Source organism: Rhinopithecus roxellana, chromosome 10 (genome assembly GCF_007565055.1).
Source record: "Rhinopithecus roxellana isolate Shanxi Qingling chromosome 10, ASM756505v1, whole genome shotgun sequence".
NCBI lineage: Eukaryota > Metazoa > Chordata > Mammalia > Primates > Cercopithecidae > Rhinopithecus > Rhinopithecus roxellana.
This window is the reverse complement of record NC_044558.1, coordinates 87,307,961-87,331,654: the sequence shown is the minus strand read 5'-3', so window position 1 is coordinate 87,331,654 and position 23,694 is coordinate 87,307,961. Positions and strand designations below refer to the sequence as shown.

Genomic DNA, 23,694 nt, shown 5'->3' with positions numbered 1-23,694 from the left:
ATCCTCCTGCCTCAGCCTTCCAAGTAGCTAGGACTACAGGCACATGTCACCATGCCTGGCTGATTTTTTAATTTTTTGTAGAGATGGGGTCTTGTGATGTTGCCCGGGCTGGTTTCAAACTCCTGGCCTCAAGTGATCCTCCTACCTTGGCCTGAGAAGGATTACTTTAATAATTGATTTGATCCTTCTCACAGTTTAATTTCTGAAGCTGTGCTTGCTTTTTATTCTCTTCAAGTAAAAAGTTTGGTTTACCTTGACCATTTGAGAGGTATTTTTACATACCTGTTCTTTTCCTCATGCACAATCTCCATGAATGTGAATTTTTTACTGTTGTTGCTTACTTCTTCAATCTGTCAGTATTGACAGACTCAGAATTCAAAGGTATTGACTGGCACTCTCAAAGTGGAAAATAGCTTGGGTTTCTGAATACTTGTACATGGTTTACTCATTTGTTCCCTCTCCTGTACTTGATAGGTTTCAACATTTTGAGATGATCTTTTGATTGTGCTCCTTAGTATTTTTTTTTTTTTTTTTTTGAGATGGGGTCTTGCTCTGTCGCCCAGGCTGGAGTGCAGTGGCATGATCTCAGCTCACTGCAACCTCCACCTCCTGGGTTCAAGCTATTCTTCTGCCTCAGCCTCCCGAGTAGCTGGGATTACAGGCACCCACCACCATGTCTGGCTAATTTTTTTTTTTTAGTAGAGACAGGGTTTCACCATGATGGTCAGGTTGGTCTCGAACTCCTGACCTCAAGTGATCCACCCGCCTTGGCCTCCTAAAGTGCTGGGATTACAGGTGTGAGCCACCTCGCCTGGCCTCTCTTAGTATTTGATGATATAGAAAATAATTTCGGTTAAAATGGAATGCTTTGTGTAATTCAAGGTGAACATCGAAAGTACGTCAGAATTTGCCCTAAAAGAGTCAGACATGTGTGAGTCTCAAATTCTGCCTACTCTCCTCCCCTTACAGAGGGTTGGGTTGTATTTGCAGCCCTTATTTGAGCACTAAAAAGGTTATCACGCCCATGTGCTCACTTCAGCAGCACATATACTAAAAGGTTATTGTGCTTGTTATATGTTGGACAGTGTTCTTTCAGATCACAAATCTTGTTTTTATCACTGTTAAATTGGGGGTGTTTTTCAGGTAGAAGCAAAAATATTTGCTGAAATGTGATTGATATGTGGAACCCACCTTCAGGCCGACTTGCTGAAGTTATGACTGCCTATAATCCATTAGATGTGAGAGGAAAAAACTAACATACCAAATGCTTTTGCTTTGTGTATGCTATGTGTTCCCATCCAGCTGGGGCTACAAGTAAATGCTGCCTTTTAACTTTTCTTTCTGAATTACTATTATTTCTCTGATCCTAAAAGAGCAGTGCTTGAAAAAATGACGTGAAGGTTTATTAACTTAGTTCTCACACTGCTAAGCCTGTCTACGTAGAAAACATGCTGAAGGCATAATGTTACTCCCTTGTAACTTACAATCTAATTGTAGAGTCGATGTAAGAGTTGTGTTTCATGCCATTTCTACATTGTGTGTGTTCTTGCCTGTTTATCATTGTCACTTATTTATTAAAATCTGCTATTGTTGCAAGTTTTAGACGAGTTCTCTAAAGGTGGGATAACATGGGAGAATCTACAAAATTAGAATAAGATTGAGGAACGCGGGGTTCTTGTTCCTTTCTGATCCCTGTGGCTGCTGATGCATTTTAAGCCAGCAAGCAGACTTTACTTTCCTGTCTTCCTTAAAGGGACATTAATGACCTTCCCATAACAGCCCAGCTAATTTCTGTGAGTAGGTTATTTTGGAATTGAGTATTGAATGTTTTTATCTGTTAGTGTGACTTTTTTTTAATAGGATGTATCAGGACAAACTGGCTTCTCTCAAGAGGCAGTTGCAACAACTACAAGAAGGTTGGTGTGTGATTGAAACCTGCATTTCTAAATATGCTTCTTAATATTACAAACCCGTGCAATCTGTGTATTTCACTTATCTGTGGGAGCTATTTAAAGCGTGGTCTGGCTGATCTTAGCTATCCAGTACATTTTGTTATCAGTAAAGTGGTGACTTTCAGACTCCTGGATTTTGAAAAATTTATTTCCAATATGTGTGAGATTCTTTCTTCAAATGAAATCTCACTTGGAACTTTCAGTGGAACACGAATTGAACGCCACTGTGCCTAAAGCTAGATATTTTTAGGAGAGACATTGTTATCAAAGAATAAAGTTCTACTGTTTTTTCTAAACCAAATGTTTATGACCTGTGCATTATTCACACTGTATTTTCTCGTTTTTGCTTGTTAAATTAAAAGTATATTGTATTTTGTCAAATGCCGCTGGCTGCTAAAGGCAGTGCAATGTCAGAGTTACGGGTGCAGGCTCTGGAGTTTTGTGAGGGGTTGGAATCCCAGTTTCCCTGCTTCTAGTAATGTGACCTTGGGCACACCAGTTTCTCTTGTTTAATCTGTTTTCTGATTTGGAAAATGAAGAAAGTGAGAGTAGATGTGATTATGCACAAGGAGCATCTAGCATAGCAGTGTGCACACTGCGAGGTCCTGGGGACAGTTAGCTGTGGCAGTGAGCTCTTCGGTTTCATATCGTGGAGTCCCCTTGTCAGTGAAACAGCTTTTGCTTTTTCTTTGCTTTTTTTTTGCTTTTTTTTTTTTCCCGAGGCTGAGTTTCGCTTTTGTCACCCAGGCTGGAGTGCAGAGGCACGATCTCGGGTCACTGCAACCTCCACCTTCTGGGTTCAAGCGATTCTCCTGCATCAGCTTCCCAAGTAGCTGGGATTACAGACACCCGCCACCAGGCCCGGCTGATTTCTTGTATTTTTAGTAGAGACAGGGTTTCACCACATTGGCCAGGCTGGTCTTGAACTCCCGACCTCAGGTGATCTGCCCACCTTGGCCTCCCAAAGTGCTGGGATTACAGGCATGAGCCACCGTGCCTGGCCTGAAACTGCTTTTTTCTAGTATGTGCTTTTATTGCTTGTGAGTGATCCACACCCTTGGACTAGCCCAAGGTTGGGCATTATAATCGGAAACACTTCCCCCACAAGATGTGCACCTCATAATTAACTGTTTTGTGGGAAGAGCAATGGAATGAATAGCGATTTGGTTAGAATCTATACCTGATCTGTTTAATGTTGTCACTAGTCACATGTGACTGTTTAAATTTAGTTAATAATTTAGTTTTTCAGTTCCCTAGCTACATTTCAAGTGCTAAAATAGCCACAAATGGTTAGTGGCTGCCATATTGGACATTGCAAATATAAAACACTTACACCATTGCAGAAAGTTCTACTGGAGAGCGTTGATCTAGACTTTACTGAAGGAGAATGAACCTTTTCCAGTAAAGGAAGGCCCGTTGATTCAGACTGTTGCAGCAACTGATCAGAACAGTGTGGAGATGTTGGTACTGTTCCACTCCCCCTCACTCACTGCAGACCCTTGATCCACTGGGTTGGGTGGACTTTAAATAGGCCCCTAGTGGTTTCTGCTGTGTGCCTTGGTTAAGAACCACAGTTAACTCTGCTGAGGTGTGTCTTCCTGTGGTGTTACTGGAACAGTCAGTGTTGATGCTACAGAATAATTTTAGGAAACAAAATGTAGGGCAGATTGATATTCACAATAATTTTATTTTTTAAATGTTGAAATCAGGTACATTACAGGAATATCAGAAGAGAATGAAAAAACTAGATCAGCAGTACAAAGAGAGGATACGGAATGCAGGTAAGGCTCCTTTAAATGGAAATGAATCATCTTTAAATGTTCGACCGTTTGCCGATCATCAGAGTAATGTAGCCCTAAGAGCTATTCTCCAAAATGTATCCCAGATGTTCTGTCAGGCAGAGTTTTCGAAAAAGAGACTTCCAAACTGTGGTTATGCAAAGTGGTTTCATCTTTTCCTAAGGAACGGCCCAGTGGTGGAGCGTGTCTGAGGAGGCTCCTTGCAGTTAGGTTGTTCTCGCTGGTACCCCAAGAGTGGTCTTGCACCTGCAACTCTTGCTCATGGCCGCATGGCTGGCCTGGTGTACAGTCAGAAGTGCGGCTGAGGAAAGGATTGTAGGTGGGTTTTGTCCCATTGTAAGTTTGTTTCTTTTGGTAATTCTGTGCTAGGATTGGGGAGGGTCCTCTTGTTATTTTCCCCAAGTATTGTTTCTGTAAGAATTTAGAGAAAAGGCACACTTTTGACTAGTTGTATACAGTAAATGTATTCATTCAACAAAAATGAACTAAGCACCTGCTACATCTAAGCGCTGTGAGCAGTGTGAAGTCATGTCACACATTGCTTTGACTTGAGGAAACTTGGTGTTTCATTGACAAAAGATACCACATGTGTAAAGTTAAGGAAGACCGAGTTAAAGAACCACGCAGAAAGTAAGATGTGACAACTGTTCTAAGTGTGTAGACATAAATTCCTGAGATTACAGGAAATCTCGTGTATGTGGTGAGTTTTTAACGCTCATCATCGCCCAGCAGTTTGGGTGCCAGCAGAGTCCTTGTTCCTGCGCTGGTAGAGTAATGATGGGTTTTAGAATGAGGGTGGGGCGCCACTCCTCATGCTGCCGCCATCTTTCATTCGGGGCCAGTGACTCTCCAACCCTTTACTGTCTCTCCTCAGTGAGAAGCTGCCCAGTGCATACCAACAGATAGAAAAGGGGCCGAAGTGTGTGTGGGCGCTGAGAAAGTGGAGCCCCAGCTATTAGCTCTCTGCCTTTCCACCTCCTGCCTCTTCCTGCTGTTACCCCCATTCTACTCTGAGTTCCTGAAGCTCCTCCTTGAGATGTCTTGAAAATCCTCAACTGGTTGCTCTTCCTAGACTTCCCCTTTAGCAGATAAAGAAGGTGGCATTTGTGGAAAGAGGTGGTCTTAGGTTCAGATCCTGCCTCCTCACTTTAGATGTGATCCTTTAAGCAGAATATTTGCTCTTGAAACCTCGATCTCCTCGTCTATAGAGGGGAATATTAATACCTCACGGAATTGGCATAAGATGGAAATAAGGAAAGAAAATGGATGTGAGTCATATTTCTGAAGTTAGAACAGCAGAATGAATATTGAGTTGTTTTTCTTCATTCTGCTCAGACTCTCAATCATGTCCTCGCGTGTTCTTTCTTTCTTCTTTTTTTTTTTTTTTTTTGAGACAGAGTCTTACTCTGTCGCCTAGGCTGGAGTGTGGTGGTGCTGTCTCAGCTCACTGCAACCTCCGCCTCCCGGGTTCAAGGGATTCTCGTGCCTCAGCCTCCCGAGTTGCTGGAATTACAGGTGTCTGCCACCACACCTGGCTAATTTTGTAATTTTAGTAGAGATAGGGTTTCACCGTGTTGGCCAGGCTGGTCTCGAACTCCTGATCTCAGGTGATCCGCCCAGCTCGCCTTGGCCTCCCAAAGTATTGGGATTACAGGCATGAGCCAGTGTGCCCGGCCCTTGTGTGTTCTTTCACATTTCTCTCTCCTAGGTAAAAATGCAGAAGAGCTCCTCAATCAGTCACGACTTGAGCTTTAAAAAGCACATTCTTTGCAGAGATGATCCACCTGCTTTAGTGGTGTCTGGCTGCTTTAACTAAAACAACTGCCACCTCTAAGTGCTAATTGTCATTTTAACTTGTTGGTGCGAGGCATGATTTCTCGGAATGGCACAGGACTCCAGCTGTCTGGCCCACTTGTGCATGGTACGGGTCTGAAGTTGTTACAGGAATGATCACGTTGGGTTGGGTGTGCCTGGGTTCCTATGCCCAGCAATTCCCAGTGCCAAAGTGGGTAGTATTTTGGGGGCTAAACAAATAATGAGTGGCTTGTCCCTTTCCTCAATTAATTTTCTCTGTCAACAACTATTAATCAACATCTGGGCTTTTAATCGGGGGTTCCTGGAACTGTCAGCATTCTGTGGAGTTTGTATATGTGCTTTTTTCTGGGGAAGGGATTCATAGCATTTGCCAGGTTTACAAAGGGGCCCATGGTAGACTGAGAATAGCACCCCCTGGAGAATCTTTGTGGACTGTATGCACAGCCCCGTGTCACCCAGGAAAGAGTAGAAGCCATGAATCGGTTTTGCTTCAAGTTGTTGCGGGTTTGTAGACAGGTTTGTACTCTATTGTAAATCTGGTGGTGAGGGGAGGAGCTGCTAGGTAATGGTTACTAATCATCCAGCACATGGTAGGTGTTACTAAGTTGTTGAGTGCTGCTAGATGGGTGCTTTAAGGCATCTGAAGGGCATGATGTGTGAAGAGTCAGCAGGAAAGGCCTCAGGAGGGGGCCGCATTCAGTCAGGAACTTAGGAATGTGAATAGGAGATCACAGGGCATTGCGGGGGCAGACATCAGTGTGAGCAGAACTTGGCGACCTGACAGTGAAGCCCCAGGTGTGCCTGGAGCCTCTGTCCTGTGGATTATCTGTGAAGGTCCTTCCTTACCACACATATCCTTCATATAGTGCTTTAAAAAGGGGGTCTTGGCCAGATGTAGTGGCTCACGCCTGTAATCCCAGCACTCTGGGAGCTGAGGCCGGTGGATCACCTGAGGTCAGGAGTTCAACACCAGCCCGGCCAACATGGTGAAACCCTGTCTCTACTAAAAATACAAAAATTAGCCAGGCGTGGTGGTTCGTGCCTTTAATCCCAGCTACTTGGGAGGCCGAAGCAGTAGAATTGCTTGAACCCAGGAGGTGGAAGTTGCTGTGAGTCAAGATCATGCCACTGCACTCCAGCCTGGGTGACAGAGTGAGACTCTTTCTCAAAAAAACCAACCCCACCAAAAAACCAGGGGTCTCCATCCCCCAGGCTGCAGAACACTGGGCTGCCTCCCTTCACCCGACGCCTGCCCCCCTGCCCTGTCCCAGTCCGTGGAAGAATTGTCTTCCACCAAACTGGTCCCTGGTGCCAAAAAGGTTGGGGACCACTGCTTTAAAACATCATATCCACTCTGTTTCTGGAGTAATTGCATTATTTCTTCTTGACCCATCCTGCTACTGTGGGGACTGTTGGCGGGTGGACTGAGTGAAAGAAGGGATAAGTTTATTTTGCCAGGGGAGTCTCGTTCCTGCTGCACGTTTTTTACCCTCAGGTGGAACTGCCACAGCTGGTATGTTCAGGGCCACATTTTTTTTTTTTTTTTTTGACCAGGTTTCGCCCTGTCACCCAGGCTGTAGTACAGTGGCACAATCTTGGCTCACTGCAACCTCTGCCACTCAGATTCAAGTGAGTCTCCTGCCTGCCTCAGCCTCTCGAGTAGTTGGGATTACAGGTGCCTGCCACCATGCCTGGCTAATTTTTGTATTTTTAGTAGAGAAGGGTTTCGCCATGTTGGCAGGCTGGCAAGGCCACATTTTAACTAGACTTGAGTACTTCTTGCATCCTTTCCCTTCGTGTATATCAACATTTCTCTGATGAAAACTTTTGCTCTGTGTAACATGCTTTCAGAAAGCAATTACTGCTTCTAAATGAATGCTAACATCACTGTCTAGAAAGGTGGCACAGCCTAGCAAATCTAATTACACTTTTTATCTCTTGCAGAACTCTTCCTCCAGCTGGAAGTAAGTACCACAGATCTCCTGGGTTTGCAGGCCCTTTCTGAGACTGGACTCTTGCAGTCCTGATCTGGTGGCTTTTCCTTCTATCACCAAGTAGATAGTTTGGAAGCCTTCACCACTGTTCTGTTTGACTAAAGGACATTTGGTCTCAGCTCAGACATCCTGTCTGGTCATTTGTTGTTGAGCGGCCCCTGCTTATCACAGGGGAATAAGGAATACTCACCCCTCACTGCTTATTGACTTTTATCCCGCATTAGAGCTGTTTGGAAGTCTCTGAGTTATAACGGCCTCATAGTTTGATATTGGTCCTTGAAGCAGTTCAATCTCTGAATCGGCTCAGCATTTCTGTTTTACAGCTGCAACTCTCTGGGCCAGTAAAAAAAAAGACAGATTTCTAATTTTTCCTTTCATTCTATGGACACCTGAGTGCTGATTCTGTGTCAGACTCTGTGCTGTGATCCAGAGATGAGGGCCTGTATCTTTAGTGATGTACTGCTCCCAGGGTGGCTAGCATGTGTGTGGGGGTTACTTTTGGAGAAAGTCGTGGTTTTTCGGAGCCACGTTATTGGAACCCACTTTCCTTAAATCAGTTTGATGCCCATAGTCACTCAGCTGGAAGGATCACGTGATCGAGCCTGAAGGTATACTCAAGTGAGGTACACACATCCCTAGCCCACCACAGGTCCCGATGTCACTCACCACAATGGTGAGATTTGAAAAGCAGAGGCATATACAACTTTTGTCTTAGCATAATATCAATATTTGTGTACTTTGGGGTTCAGACACTTATTAAATGATGTTCCATTCTTTTGTCTTGCTGTATCAAAAATAATAGTAACTTATGCTATCTAGCCTCAATATCTTGTGATTATTTTTTGAATATACACAATGTAGAATCTCCTATTTCCCTTTGAAGCTGTAACTTTATGAGTGATTATTTACTCCCTTTGAGAAATGTGTTTTAGTATAAAATATAGGATGTGGAAGAGAGAAAAATATCTGAGTAGCAAGTGAAGTGTACTCAAAAATAAGCGAAAGTCATGTGGGTCTGATTGTACACATTCATTGGAGGGCTTGCTCTCAGACACGCCGTTACTGCAAGTGTGTGTGAGAGGGAAACTCTGTGTGTCATGTTTCTAGCAAAGGTGTTTTCTTTGCTGTTGAGGACAGGGCTAGACTTTGAGTTGGAGCCATGGCTTCCAGGGCCGTGTACTCCCAGCCTGTGTTTCTCTTTTGCTCAGACTGAACAAGTGGAACGAAATTACATTAAAGAAAAGAAGGCAGCAGTGAAAGAATTTGAAGACAAGAAGGTTGAGCTGAAAGAGAACCTGATTGCTGAGCTAGAAGAAAAGAAGAAGATGATTGAAAACGAAAAGCTGACAATGGAACTGACTGGAGGTAGGAAAGCCCTATGGGGTGGGATCCTGGGGGTCCTGAGCGGGGCTGTGAAGGGCTGTTCCAGTTACTTTTGTCTTACATCTCAAGAGCAGAGCAAGGTGGAGAGTGGGTTTTGACCTTGTAGATGAGAGTTCCTCCTCCACCTTCTGTTGGCTGTGTGACCTTGGTCAAGCTGCTTAACTTCTCTGAGTCTATTTTCTCCTCTATGAAATGGAGCTGATCATACTCTCTCACAGGATTGTGGTTAGACATATGAGTGCCTAGTACAGTGTCCTGTGCATAACAGGTGTTCAATAGTTGCTAGACTTTTGATAGTACTGGCAAGCTCTGGCTTAGGCTCTACTTAATTCCTGGGTCCGCTGCCATTTGTATCTTGGTTATGTCCCCACATTGCTTACCCAAGTCCCCCGTGGTGATGGGAATCCCTCTGCTTTGTTTTTTTCCAGTCTGCCTTAATTACAGAAGAGGTATTATCTTCCTTTGACCTAGATGTAAGAACAAAAGCTTTTGGCTCTATCTTCTGTGCTATTAGATCTCTCCTGCCAGGTGTTACTGTGAACATTTCAGAAAGACTTGATATGATTCCAACAGGATAGCTAAACTGAACTATTTTCCCATGAAGGTAGGAAAGTTACATGAGACTCAGAGCCAATCCCTTTCTAACCTTCTAGGATTTAGTAATCCACATATGGGAACTCAGCAGGTTGTAGGCAGTTTTCAGGGAGAAACAATATGGGCCGACTCTTCTGTTGCCATATGTAGACTGATGATTCCTAGAAGGATATAGGGAATTGGCTTGAACTCGCTATTTTGGAACTTGGCAAATACTGCAAGGCAAGTCAGTGGTGAGTTTGTCACTTGGATATGGAGGTGGCATGCCTTTCTGTACATCCCCAAATTTAACTCTTACAATTCAGAAAGTGCTGGGGCTCTGGCGTGTCTGATTTTAGCAGGGTTCCATAGGAAATGCATGCAATGTTTTTGTGGACGTTCTCAGGGCTGACTTTGAAATCAAAAGTAGCCAGTTAAGATCTTTGTTCCCCTCTGTATATTCCTGGTGTTGTCAACCAGCTTGGCCTTCTGACTGACACAGACTTCTGGCTCCAATCCTCATGGTACACTTAAGAGAATGTGGTTGTGCCTGAGGTGGGGTCTGACTTTTGAAAAATCTCTCCTCTGTTAGCTTCCTTGTAGAAAGACTTGGCAAAAGAAGTGAGCTCCTTGAAGGCCTCTGAAAGCAGCTCAGAAATGTTTTTTTTTTTGTGAGAATGGATGCCAAAACACAGCTTCAGGCAGTATAGTCTTATTCTTGTGGAAGTGCTTATTTAATTAGACCAGTAGCACCATGGTACCTTGTCTGGTACCAGTCTGCCTGCCGGCTTTTGGACCTGCACACCATTTCCTTTGATAGTGGCTGTGACTGGCATCGATGCCTCATCGCTGTCTGCTAAAGCCACCAGATGTTTGGGAGCCTTCATTAGGCTAGTGGGAAATATTATCCGTTTATAGCTGCTCCCTCTCCATCTGTGGGGAAGGGTATCATCACCTTACCTGTGATTTGGCATCCTAATTATTGACAAGCAATTGATATTGTTTGGCCAGGCAGTTTTACAGCCAGAATCTTAACTGGGACAGGAGGCATCCTCAGTGACTTGAGGCTGAGCCTGCCAAGGTAGAAAAGACAAATAAATGCAGGGAAATCATTTGTAACGCAATAAAACTGATTACAGAAGTGTTTAAAGCTAGCCATGGGCATTAAAGGTATGGATGTCCTTTCTCAAGCCATTTGGTACCCTTGGTATGGAAAGCACTGCCAAGGTAATGATGGAGTGTTGGAAGACAAGGCGCTGGAGCTAGAAGGGTAATTAGCGTCTCCACAGATGGTGCTGCTGTGGTGTTGGATTAAAGGCTTGATTTCATTCCTCTAATTGAGTGACTTAGTTCACCTTTGTGGATTGATGCCCAATATCATTGTTGCCCAGCTCTGCCCTGAAAAGATACTTTTTAAAGTCTCCGTTTTTGGTTCGACATGAACATCTCTTGAAAAGCAAAGTAGGATAAGAGGCTGATGAGAAGCTTGGTCCAAATAACCCACCGGAAACGGGTGTATTTGGCGACTTGCTCATTCCCACCCTGACTTAAAGCGTTTACAAACCTCCATAGGAATTGGCAAGAGGTACTGTTTACCGCCCAAATCTCTTGTGGAAAACTTAGGGAAACTCGGTTGTTCAGGCAGAAATGAGTGATTGTACATAGAGAAGCTAGGATGAATTATAGTCAGTGCAGCGCAGCTTCGATGTGTTAGGTCAATGGGGTCTTGATAAAATGCGGATTCTGTTTCAGGGGCTTTGGAGTGGAGGCTGAGATCATGCATTTCTTTCTTTTTTTTTTTAATTTAATTTTTTTTTTTTTTTTGGGACGAAGTCTCACTGTCGCCCAGGCTGGAGTGCGGTGGGGCAGTCTCAGCTCACTGCAACCTCCGCCTCCCGTATTCAAGTGATTCTCCTGCCTCAGCCTCCCAGGTAGCTGGGATTACAGGCATACACCACCATGCCTAGCTAATTTTTGTATTTTTAGTAGAGACAGGGTTTCACCATGTTGGCCAGCTGGTCTTGAACTCCTGACCTCAGGTGATCCACCCGCCTCAGCCCCCCGAAGTGCTGGGATTATAGGTATGAGCCACCGTGCCCAGCTGAGATCCTATATTTCTGACCACCTTCCCCAGGGGTCACTGCTCCTGCTGGCCAGAGCACACTTCAGTAGTGAGGTTATAGGTACACTTGCCTGAGGGTGGGATTTCTCTGAAGCAGAGGCCAAGACTACAAGTAATCCAAATATTCAGTGAGAACTTTATGAGCTTTAAAATGTGGGGAGCTTTACCATTTTTAATGTGTATTTCTTTCTCTTACTCTTCTCTCCTTTCTTCCTGTAGCTCACTACCTGCTACTTCCTTTTCTTTTGTAAGTTCTTGCTCGTCAGGGGCGTCTTCCAATCCTTAGGCTTCCACAGTGAAAGCCACCTGTGACCCTAGTAAAGACTGTTAGTTTCCTTTAGAAGATGGTGGGTTCACGAGTCATAACAATGTCAGAATAGAAGTCTGTTTCCCAAGCACTTACACTGAGCCAAGCATTACATAAAGGTATTAGAGCTAACTTTGCAGGCTGATAGACCAGGGCTGAATCCTGGCACTGTCACAGATTCAATTCTGAGGTAGGATTTTCTCATTTGGCCAGGGGATGATAGAACCTTCTGCAGAGGGTAGCTCTGACGTGAGATGAGATAATGCCTGTAAGTTGCTTCAGAAAGTAGCTGGTTCACAGAGTCAACACTCAGGGATTGGGAAGTTGTAACCTCACTGAGTTCCTGCAGCTCCCTTTGACCTTGGGGGTATTGCTTCTGATTTTATAGATGGCAGAGGTGGCTCGGAGAAGTGGAGCCATTTGCTCACAGTCCCTCAGTGAGACAGATAGTGGTTAAGCCAGTGTGTGTCTGGCTCCAAGCATATTCTCTTCACCACCACTACTACTGACTCTCTGCAGATACCATAGATACATGTGGTGGCACTAAGACTCACAAAATTAGGCTAATGGGTAAAGTCTGTGTCTTCTTGGAAGCTATTTTCTGGTAGAAAGCTGACATAGCTTCTTTGACTTCCCCCAAGGTTATGTGGTGTTGAGATGGAGGGCCCCTAAATAAAGTTAACGATTTGACAGGCTCGTTTTTGACTCATTGATATATTTAAAGACAGGGTTGGCCGGGCGCGGTGGTTCAAGCCTGTAATCCCAGCACTTTGGAAGGCCGAGACGGGCGGATCACGAGGTCAGGAGATCGAGACCATCCTGGCTAACACGGTGAAACCCCTTCTCTACTAAAAAAATACAAAAAACTAGCCGGGCGAGGTGGCAGGCGCCTGTAGTCCCAGCTACTCGGGAGGCTGAGGCAGGAGAATGGCCTAAACCTGGGAGGCGGACACTGCAGTGAGCCGAGATTGCGCCACCGCACTCCAGCCTGGGTGACAGAGCGAGACTCCGTCTCAAAAAAAAAAAAAAAAAAAAAAAAACAGGGTCTCACTCCAGTTGCCAAGGGTGGAGTGCAGTGGTGCCATCACGGCTCACTGCAGTTCAACTTCCTGGGCTCAGGTGATTCTCCTGCCTCAGCCTCCTGAATAGCTGGGATTACAGGCATGTGCCACCTTACCTGGCTCATTTTTGTGTATTATTTTTGAGATGGAGTCTCGCTCTGTCACCCAGGCTGGAGTGCAGTGGCGCAATCTCGGCTCACTGCAAGCTCTGCCTCCTGGGTTCGTGCCATTCTCCTGCGTTAGCCTCCCAAGTAGCTGGGACTACAGGCACCCGCCACCACGCCCGGCTAATTTTTTGTATTTTTTTTTTTTTTATTAGAGACAGAGTTTCACCGTGTTAACCAGGATGGTCTCGATCTCCTGACCTCATGATCTGCCAGCCTCAGCCTCCCAAAGTATTGGGATTACAGGCGTGAGCCACCGCTCCCAGCCTTTCATTTTTGTATTTTTTGTAGAGACAAGGTTTTCCCATGTTGCCTAGGCTGATCTTGAATTCCTGGGCTCGAGCAGTCTGCCCGACTTGGTCTCCCAAAGTGCTGGGTTTACAGGCGTGAGCTACCACATCTGGCTTTTTTACTCATTTTAAAACCCTAAGATACGTGTGGTTGTACTACTATAGGAGCAGTAAAGTTCACATGTATGCAGTAGATGCTAATGAGTAGTGACTTGGGTGTCAAGACAAGGAGAAGAGGCCCCACACAAATATCTCGAGAGGGAGAATAGAAGAGGTGACCTGGATTTTGGGCAGAGTGGGCCTGTCCTCAAGATGTTCTTTCCTGGTGCTAGCATTGTGGAATCAGGTCTTTTAATGCGCTTGAGGGTGCAGAGAGGAAGGCTCGACTGGCTCGCTGTTTATTGCCTTCCCTTCATAATGGGCAACTTTGGCTTTAAGGAGATTGGTCCTTTATTCCTACTCTGATTTGGCCTCCAAAGACCTAACAATGATTCTTGTGGATTTTTTTTTTTTGTTTTTTGAGATGGAGTCTAGCTTTGTCGCCCAGGCTGAAGTGCAGTGGCGTGGTCTCGGTTCACCGCAACCTCCACCTCCCGGGTTCAAGTGATTCTTCTGCCTTAGCCTCCCGAGTAGCCGGGACTACAGGTGTGTGCCACCACGCCCGACTAATTTTTATACTTTTAGTAGAGATGGGGTTTCACCATGTTGGCCAGGCTGGTCTTGAACTCCTGACCTCAGGTGATCCGCCCGCCATGGCCTCCCAAAGTGCTGGAATTACAGATGTGAACCACCATGCCCAGCCCTAACATTCATTCATGTTCCCCTCCCCCACAAACCTTAGGCATTCTTCTGTTACCACTGCAGCATTAATTTGCATCAACGTTGATGGCGCCCTCCATCCTGCTAGAGAAGGACATGATGTGTGCTAGGATTGCTCTGGGCTGCTAGTCTAGCCTGTGGGTCCCTGCCCTGGTTTGGAGGTAATTGCCAATCTGCTACAATGTTTAATCTGCAGTGGATTTTCTTTCTGCCACTTATATCCCATTTCTTTTTAAAGAAAATTTCCTTTTTAAATTTAAAGTACATTTAATTTTTTGAGATAGGGTCTTGCTCTGTCACCCAGGTTGGAGTGCAGTGGCACAGTCTTGTCTCACTGCAACCTCTGCCTCCTGTGCTCAAGTGATCCACCTCAGCCTCCCAAGTAGCTGGGACTAAAGGCACCTGCCACCTAGCCCAGCTAGTTTTTTTGTATTTTTCTGTAGAGATGGGGTTTTGCTCTGTTGCCCAGGCTGGTCTTGTACCCCTGGGCTCAAGCGATCCACCCTCCTTGGCTCCCCAAAGTGTTGGGATTACAGGCGTCAGCCATTGCACCCAGCCTTATATTCTTTTTTGTTTTTTTTTTTTTTGAGACGGAGTCTTGCTTTGTCGCTGAGGCTGGAGTGCGGTGGCACAATCTCAGCTCACTGCGAGCTCTGCCTCTCGGGTTCACGCCATTCTCCTGCCTCAGCCTCCCAAGTAGCTGAGACTACAGGCGCCCGCCACCATGCCTGACTAATTTTTGTATTTTTAGTAGAGACAGGGTTTTACGTTGTTAGCCAGAATGGTCTCGATCTCCTGACCTCATGATCCACCCGCCTTGGCCTCCCAAAGTGCTGAGATTACAGGCGTGAGCCACCACACCTGGCTATATCCCATTTTTTAAGGATGCCCCTTTGAATTGCTGCAATTAATATTTTTTCCAATAGATAAATATGAGCTTGTTTTAATAGTTGAAGTATGTTGAATTGAAGCTTTTACTGCTGTTGTACACTGTAGGCGGGTATGCTGTTGGAAATGAATAAATAGGCCTAGAGAAGTGCAGAACAAAAGGCCAGCCAGTAAACTGGTAGTTGTATGTAAATTGCAGGTTATTTATCAGGAATATCTCTCCAGAGGGACTGTGCTGTAATGACTCTACCACCTAGCATTGCTTCAACCTGAGCTCCCATTTTTTAGATGTCAGAACCAGTGCTACCTGTGGTGAGGGGTGGGGCGGGGTGGGGGTGTGTCTGTATCTGTCAGGTTTCCTAGTGAGTAGAACAGGAGGATTTGCACTATTAAAGGTCATATTGCATGGTGGTTTGGAGAGGAGTTGTACGCCTAGTCTTGTTGCTTATTTGGTGTTTTCTCTCACATACACTCTCACAAGTCTGCTTTAAATGCTTGATGTTTAATTACATAAATAGCATCTCCACTGAAGCAAACCTGTGAGGAGACCTCTGGATCAGAGAGGGGTTCTAATTTCAGCCAGTTTGAGTTTTTTTGTGGTTGGTGCATGATGTCGGAGAGGAAGACTGACTGCATCCCTGCTCAGGTGTCACACTGGGGTTGTCACACTCCAGGGTCTGAACTTCAGTTCTGGAAGTTTGATTTTTGTCAGTGTAGCCAGATTGAGCGTCTTGGGACTCTTAGAGGCCAAACTCCTAGGAGATTGATGGTAAAACTCAGGATACCAGCTCGTTGCTTACAGTGAGAAATAGAACTTCCAGGCACACTCAGACCCAGGTTGTCAGGCTCCATCCTTCTATGAAAAATCCACTTTAGAAGCCAACTAGGCAAACCTGGCATTAGAGCAAGGTGACTTTAGTGGATAATCTTACTATGTCTTTTGGGGCTGTGATACATGTCGATCACGTCCTCAAATCATGTCTTCCACCTGGCCCATTGGCCAGGACTGCTCCCTTCTGTCTCCCCTTTCCCGGATGGAAATGGAGACGGAGACATGCTGGTAAGTTTTAGGGGCTTCTCCAGAGTCTCTTCCTTCTGCAAAGTAGTCTTTTGGATAAAATTAATCAGATTGTTGCTGTGACCAGGCTAATAAAATAGATTTTTTTTTAACCATTTCATAAGAATTTGATTATATTTGTTGGTTTGTAAGTGATACAGTTATGATTTTCAGAGTTCAGTGGCTGTGATTGGCCTTTACTTGGCTTACATCCATCATGCATTGTCCACCCTCCCCACTCCCCAGTCTTGGCAGCCTGCAGAGCAGAGCACACTCAGCCATTCTCTTTGGCAGACAGAACATTCCATAATGTTCTCGGGCTATGTGCTTTTTCTTTGGTGCTCTCTTGGGTTGGGTGAGCTCCCTTTACACTTTATTTTCCAAATTAGGTGTCAGTGTTGTACAGCCTCACAGTTGACGTCAGCTGCTTTCGACTATGTAACTTCTTTTCAGCTCTTTGTGCCTTGAATTTTAAAAAGGATCTTCGTATAGTTTTTTCCTGCCTGAAAATATAATAATAAAAACTAGCATTGATAGAACTCCCGTTATGCCAAGCACCATGCTAAGACTTCACGTGTATCATCACATGTAACCTTCACAGCGCACTGTGGGGGAGGCATTATTGATACTTCTGTTCTCTAGACGAGGACACTTGAGACATACAACACTTACAAACCTGTGTTAGGCCACACAGCTGTTGCAGGGATTCAGACGCACATTTATGTGACACTCCAGGTCTTAACCATGGTGCTGTGTCACTGGCCAGTAACTAACTGGAGAAGGGTGGCACCTCAGCATAGGGTAGGAGATTTTTTTAGGGAGAAGCCTTCCCCACTTATTTCTGGTGCTGTGTGTGTGTGTGTGTGTGTGTGTGTGTGTATACTTCCAAGTACACTTATAAATATTCATTAATTAGGTCTTTGGTTCTTATTTTACCTCTATTCCATTCATAGAAAAAAAAATTAATACTGCCCAGCCCATTTCTCTGAAGAGCAACATGCAGAAGCCTTTTTTTTTTTTTTTTTAATTTTTTGTGGCACAGGTATGACATATTCTAAGATCGTGCACACTGCTTGGTAGAATTCGCTGAAGCCGCCCTGCCTGCTCTGCTTATTGTGTGCATAATCACAAATTAACCTTGTCCCATGATCAGGCTTGACCTCTTCTACCCATTCTGCGCAAAACATTATGCACCCCTACTGGGCCAGCCTCTTGCTAGGTGTTGGGGTGAAATTCAGACATCCAAAGGGGGTAGGTAATGACCTCTACACAGTGGCACTTGGTCTACTTGAGGTTTGTATAGATGCTCTGGTTACTTGGAGGATGGAATGAGTCTCTGCCTTTGAAAGCTGTCACAGAAGGGAGAGTATTGAACTGACTCTCAAGGGGTATTATGTAGGAGTTTGCTGGGCAGAAAAGAGGAGGGTAGGCAGAGGACAGCCATGCAAATACTTGAAGGCATAAAGTCTGGTGCCCTTGGGTAACAGGATAGCTAAAGTCTTGCACACAGTGTAAGCGTGAATGAAGAAGAAGGGAGGAAGACCAGAAATGAGGCCTGGCTTTTATCCTGTGGAGAGTGGTGAGCCACTGAAATATTTAGTAAGAAGATGGCCGGGTGCGGTGACTCACGCCTGTAATCCCAGCACTTTGGGAGGCTGAGGAGGGCGGATCACTTGAGGTCAGGAGTTTGAGACCAGCCTGATCAACATGGTGAAACCCCATCTCTACTAAAAATACAAAAAATTAGTTGGGTGTGGTGGCGCACGCCTGTAGTCCCAGCTACTTGGGAGGCTGAGGCATGAGACTCTTTGAACCTGGGAGGCGAAGGTTGCAGTGAATGAACATCGTGCCACTGCACTCCAGCCTGGGTGACAGAGTGAGGCCCTGTCTAAAAAAAAATCAAAAAAGAAATGTTTAGTAACGAGAGTGATATGCAAAACGATCTGATTTGTGTCCCAGGAAGATCACTTTGAGGGAGGGGAGGATGGACAGGACATGGGAAAGAACACTGAAGGCCATGGAGGTAATCAGTGGAAGGATGAAGGCATGAAGGGGAGGCAGAACCAACATAGCTGGTGAACCTCATGCCTGGGTGAAGGAAGACAAGTCGCAGATGACAGATTTGTTCTTGCATGGAAGAAGGGTTAGATTGGATGCCCCTGAGACACAGGAAAAGAGGCAACCTTGGGAGGGGAAATGGGGAGAACTGAGTTCGTGTGGGGCCTGGAGAATATGTGGTATCAGGTATCTATTGCCATTCAGAGGGATGTGTGGAGCTGGAATTGGTGATTGCAGATTGGTTGGGATACAGTCTGAAAGGAACTGACTGGACCCCAAAGATCACTGGTATTCAGGGAGCAGACCAGTGAAAAAGGACCCTGAGGAGGCAGGTTCACCTCCTTGTGCACCATGGCTTGGGAGGAGCGATTCGAAGGCGTGGGGAGTCAGCAGCAGTGTGAGACCACAGAGAGGAGTGCAGAAGGGAAAGAGGCTTTTATTGTGAGCCCTCATTGTGTCTTCTTGATAGTCAATAGTTACAAAAGGTTATAAAAGAAAAAAAGTCTGAGTCTATAAATGAAAACTTCATATAAAAATGTTGGCACTGAGGCCAGTGGCCTCTAAAAGAGCTTTTTATACCCGTGGACTTCGGCACACCCACCCTCCGTGGGAACTGCAGAAATTAGCTGAGATGACCTTCAGGTTCCTTCCTATCCCGAGAGCCTGCGCCTCTGGGCTTCTTAATTTGAGGGAGAGGAGGAATATGCCCTAGGATATGAGGGTGCTGGAGAGATGCCCACAGTGGCTGTAATGCTTGACAGCAGGGCTGCATTTCTGAGAGGGGTGTGTACTTAGGGCAGCTGGTCTGAATCTTCCAAGCATGAACACTTCCTAAAATCTAATGGAGTGTCTGGCTATAACCATGTGTAGAACAAACATCCCCAGTAAAACAGTTCTGACTGGGTGGCTAGGGGGCAGATATTCTTACACTATAGAAATTCTTACTAACTTCAAGTGGGAGTTGGATAGATTTAACCATTCCATTCTTGCCACAGATTCCATGGAGGTGAAACCTATCATGACCAGAAAGTTGCGGAGGCGACCGAATGATCCCGTCCCCATCCCAGACAAGAGGAGGAAACCTGCTCCAGATATCCATTTACATCAAGCTGTAACCGCCTTTCTTTCTTAAGACTGTGGAATCCTGTGTTGATCCATTTGCTAGGGTATACATGGCCGTTGTCCTACAGAAATAGTAATATTTAATTGGAAAACGTGGAAAATGTTTGTCCAGGGGTTAGGGGTTGCTCTTTTTGTGGGAGTTCTCATTTGCTACTGCTTTTGATGGGAGAGATGTATAGAGAGTCGTGATTTGGAAAGGTGCTTTGCGTGCCAAGTTCAGCCTGGCTTTAATGCTAACGTCCAGATTCAGGGGCATCTGAAAACCTGATGTGCCTTAATTTTTTCACCTGTAATTTTCCACCTTCCAACCGTAAAATGAAGGCAGTAATATCTACCTCTAGGTACCTCCTCTGTTATCTATGTCCGTAATATAGTGGATTGCAAACTGTTTTTAAATTAAAGCAAATGAGGTTTCAGTCAGACATACAGCAGCCCTTTCATCATAAAAATGGTAACGGAAACAGGAAAGATGGAGAAGTGTTGTTTCTGTTCCTTTCGAGGAGATGGTAAATAGCTCTCTGCCCAGAACGGCGTAGTCATTTGTGTGCCGTCAGGAAAGGACATCACTTCAGGTCGCTTCGCCTTCACCACAGGATTTCAGTTGCTGGGGGAAGATTAGCCTTACCTTGGGTGTGTGTGTTTGTGCGAGTCTTTAGATCTTTGGAACAAAAGCGCTTGATATATTCATGATGAAATTCTTATTTTTACTGTCTCCTGTGCTGTATTATTGTAGATGCCTAATGAAGCTCATTCCACCTTCTCATCCTAGCAGTGGGGGATGTGAATTCTTTTATGTATTCAAGTACCATGACATTTAGTAGGAGAATCATAAATTTCTAAGCAGCAAACTGTTACTGTAGAAACATCATTTAACAAAATCACACTTTGTAAATTCTAAAATACTGGTACCATTTTGTTGATTACTCTTTGCTTGGAAACTGTACTTTTCACACAGAGTCCTTTAACTCTCAACACCCCAGCTAAACTATTTGTTAACAGATGAACAGATCATGGAGGATCTGAGAACATTAAATAAGGTACAGTTTGGCTTTTTTGATTTATTTGAAAACTCAGGCTTATGTGGTTTTCTGCTTTCCTTTGTTAACATGTTACTTGTTAAATCATTGTGATACCTTTGACACCTGAAGTTGCATCTGAAATGATTTTCTCTAAGATTTTTTGTTGTTATTCTTCCTACAGCTTAAGTCACCCAAGAGACCAGGTGAGTGCATGATGTGTTGGCATTTGTGCAATCTTTTTATCATGTTGTTGGAAAAGCATGTGAATACCTGTCAGGAAATTGTTGCAATTTTCAAAAATGAAATGTTTATCATTTGCCTAAGAGTAGACATCACGAAAACTGAAGGGGACCTTAACTACACCCCTCCCTGATTTCTTTTTTTTTTTCTCCTAACCTCCGCTTTGTTATTTTTATTTTTTTCTTAGGGTTTATTGTAAAAGAGACATTTGATTGGCTGGTAAAGGTTTCCTTCTGTGTAGGCATCAGGCATAAGATTTAAGTACACATCCATTTTTGAAAATGAAACCAGGATTTTAAGTATTACTGGCTTTCTAAAGCCAAGTCCTAGGCAGTTCTGCTCCAGTGGCTTTTCATGGCCTGACTCTGGTAAGGCATTCGAAGGCTGCTCTGACTCGCAGTTCATAGAAGAGACCAACCAGCTCAGTATTCATAGTTGTTCCTTCCAGAACAGCACTTGAGATCATCAGTGCTAGTTGCCAACTAGAATGCTGAATTGGTGACATCTTTTTTTGTTTAAAGCACCGTGATTACTCATACATCCCTCTACTTCCTGAGTCTTGTGGAAGAAAAACAAGAGTCTTCTTTTTCTGGATAATGTCTTCCTGGGGGCCTCTGCGGTCCACAGAGACGTCCTGACCTTCTGAGGCATGCATGATGGGGAGGGGGTGAGGGAGTTGTGTGAGTGTGTAAATTTAGTAGTTCTTGAAATGATTTCTGTTTTGGATTACGGAGTCTCACTCTGTCACCAGGCTGGAGTGCAGTGGCATGATCTCTGCTTACTGCAACTTCTAACTTCCAGGTTCAAGTGATTCTCCTGCCTCAGCCTCCCGAGTAGCTGGGACTACAGGCACGCGCCACCATGCCTGGCTGATTTTTGTGTTTTTACTAGAGACGGGGTTTCACCATGTTGGCCAGGATAGTCTCATCTGTTGACCTCGTGGTCCACCTACCTCGGCCTCCCAAAGTGCTGGGATTATGGGCGTGCGCCACTGCACCCTGCTGAAAATGATTGTATTTTTAAGAGATTTTCATAATACTTGCCCTTTGATCACCAGGGCTTTAGTCCTACTCTAAGTGATCTTATATATTTGCACATTTGACCTTAATCTTTCTGAAGCCCAGGTGTCTCTTCCATTTGATGAGGTTAATCTGTGCCTTGCCTACTTCCCACGGTTGCTTTGATGATCAAGTTTAGATGGAATATACAAGAATTTTGCTGAATTCCTATGCATTATTACTGTAAGGGCTCAATGATGATTATTACCACATTCTGATAGTGTTTCAATTAAAGCATGTTAACTGGTAGACTCGCATGTGTTGGTTACATTCTTAGTCATGTAAGTGTTGGTTTCCTCCAGCATCTCCATCCTCTCCTGAGCACTTGCCTGCGACACCCGCGGAATCTCCAGCCCAGAGGTTTGAAGCTCGGATAGAAGATGGCAAACTGTACTATGACAAAAGATGGTATGTTATAGGAAAACCTGGACTACTTGTAAAAGTCTCATACGAACCACTTGGAAAGAGGGCTGGGGCTATTGTAGTTATTTCAGAGCATGGCTGCTGTTAAACTTACATAGTACTAAAAGTAGAAACCCATTAAAAAATGTATTACCAGTCATTTAACCAATACTTCTGGTAGATCTTTGAAAGCAGTGTTTCCCAAAACCATGTTCTGCTCCCCTTCCTTCTCCATTCTGCTGTCTCTGTACTAGAATTTGCAGGCTGCTATCTTGTATGGTGCCCCTGCCAACTGGGGCTGGGGTATATGTCCCCCTGTGACCCCTCTTAACTCTGCCCCTGTGTGCTAAAGTTAGTAGGTGCTCTTCGGATTAAAGGATTTTGTGGTCATATCGGTTTGGGGGATGATCATGTTAATTAAGATAAGTGGGTTTCTCCCTTGTAGCACCCTTTGGGTCCTGTGATATGCTAATGTACACTGTGAATTTCTAAGATGTTATTAGATGTGTTTTGATGCCACATACCCTTTTTTCTTACATGATCCTGCTGCAGAAGTGATCAAGGATACTTGCTTGGGGGAGCTGTATCCTAAAACATTCCTAGTTTGTTTTTTTGTTTTTTGAGATGGAGTCTTGCTCTGTCGCTAGGCTGGAGTGCAGTGGTGTGATCTCAGCTCACTGCAACCTCCGCCTTCCCTGTTCAAGCGATTCTCCTGCCTCAGCCTCCCGAGTAGCTGGGATTGCAGGCACCCGCCACCACGCCCAGCTAAGTTTTGTATTTTTAGTAGAGACGAGGTTTCACCATGTTGGCCAGGTTGGTCTCGAACTCCTGACCTCACATGATCTGACTGCCTCGGCCTCCCAAAGTGCTGGGATTACAGGCATAAGCCACCGTGTCCTGCTGCATTCCTAGTTTACACTGAGACTCTTTGAAACCTTCAGACCACCTAGCATTTTTCATTGGAAAGGTAATGGCAAAACAGTATGGAAGAACCTTGAAAGCTCATACTTTTGTTTATTCAACAAACATTTCTTCTGTATTAACACTTTCTGCTAGGTATGAAATGGATACTGCCATCATTTCTCAGGTCTTTTCATTCTGCTATATTTCTTTTTATTCTTTGTCCATATGCAGGCATACTCTCTATTCATTTTAAGTCATAGTGGACATATGGTTTGCTTTGCCTTTCCGTTTGGTTTTATACTGAGAATGTTTTTCTGGGTTACTATAAGGTGTCTGTAATTATCATTTATAATGGCTGTATAATGACCCTTTGAGTTTCAGTATCTAACCAAAACTTCCAAAATTGGGGTAATATTTATTTTGAATTCTTAAAAAAACCCAGCATTGTATTAGGTTGGTTACTTGATAACATTGTACTTGTCAAAAATGCTTCGGGTTCTTGTCATGCCTGAAAGAAACCATTTCCACCTACTAAGTTGCAGTGAGTTAATTACCCAGTAGATGCTGGAGGCTCACTTTATCGCTAAGTTGGTCTTAATGACTTCTTCCCCTCTGATTTGGTTTTCTTTGGCCTTCTTCAGAAAGGTCGGTTTGCGTTGTATCTTAAC

At 44.6% G+C, this 23,694-nt stretch overlaps 1 protein-coding gene across 1 annotated transcript in view; it reads left to right on the top strand.

The window, feature by feature from the left end:
• SUDS3 (SDS3 homolog, SIN3A corepressor complex component) overlaps positions 1–23,694 on the top strand; it is a 42,776-nt gene that overhangs the window by 6,548 nt on the left and 12,534 nt on the right. Inside the window, exons 3-10 of the mRNA XM_010368268.2 lie at positions 1,861–1,916; positions 3,662–3,733; positions 7,511–7,530; positions 8,769–8,925; positions 19,278–19,373; positions 20,380–20,441; positions 20,605–20,626; positions 22,024–22,129. Coding sequence (XP_010366570.1) covers positions 1,861–1,916; positions 3,662–3,733; positions 7,511–7,530; positions 8,769–8,925; positions 19,278–19,373; positions 20,380–20,441; positions 20,605–20,626; positions 22,024–22,129 — 591 coding nt within the window. The remainder of the gene's footprint in view (positions 1–1,860; positions 1,917–3,661; positions 3,734–7,510; positions 7,531–8,768; positions 8,926–19,277; positions 19,374–20,379; positions 20,442–20,604; positions 20,627–22,023; positions 22,130–23,694) is intronic.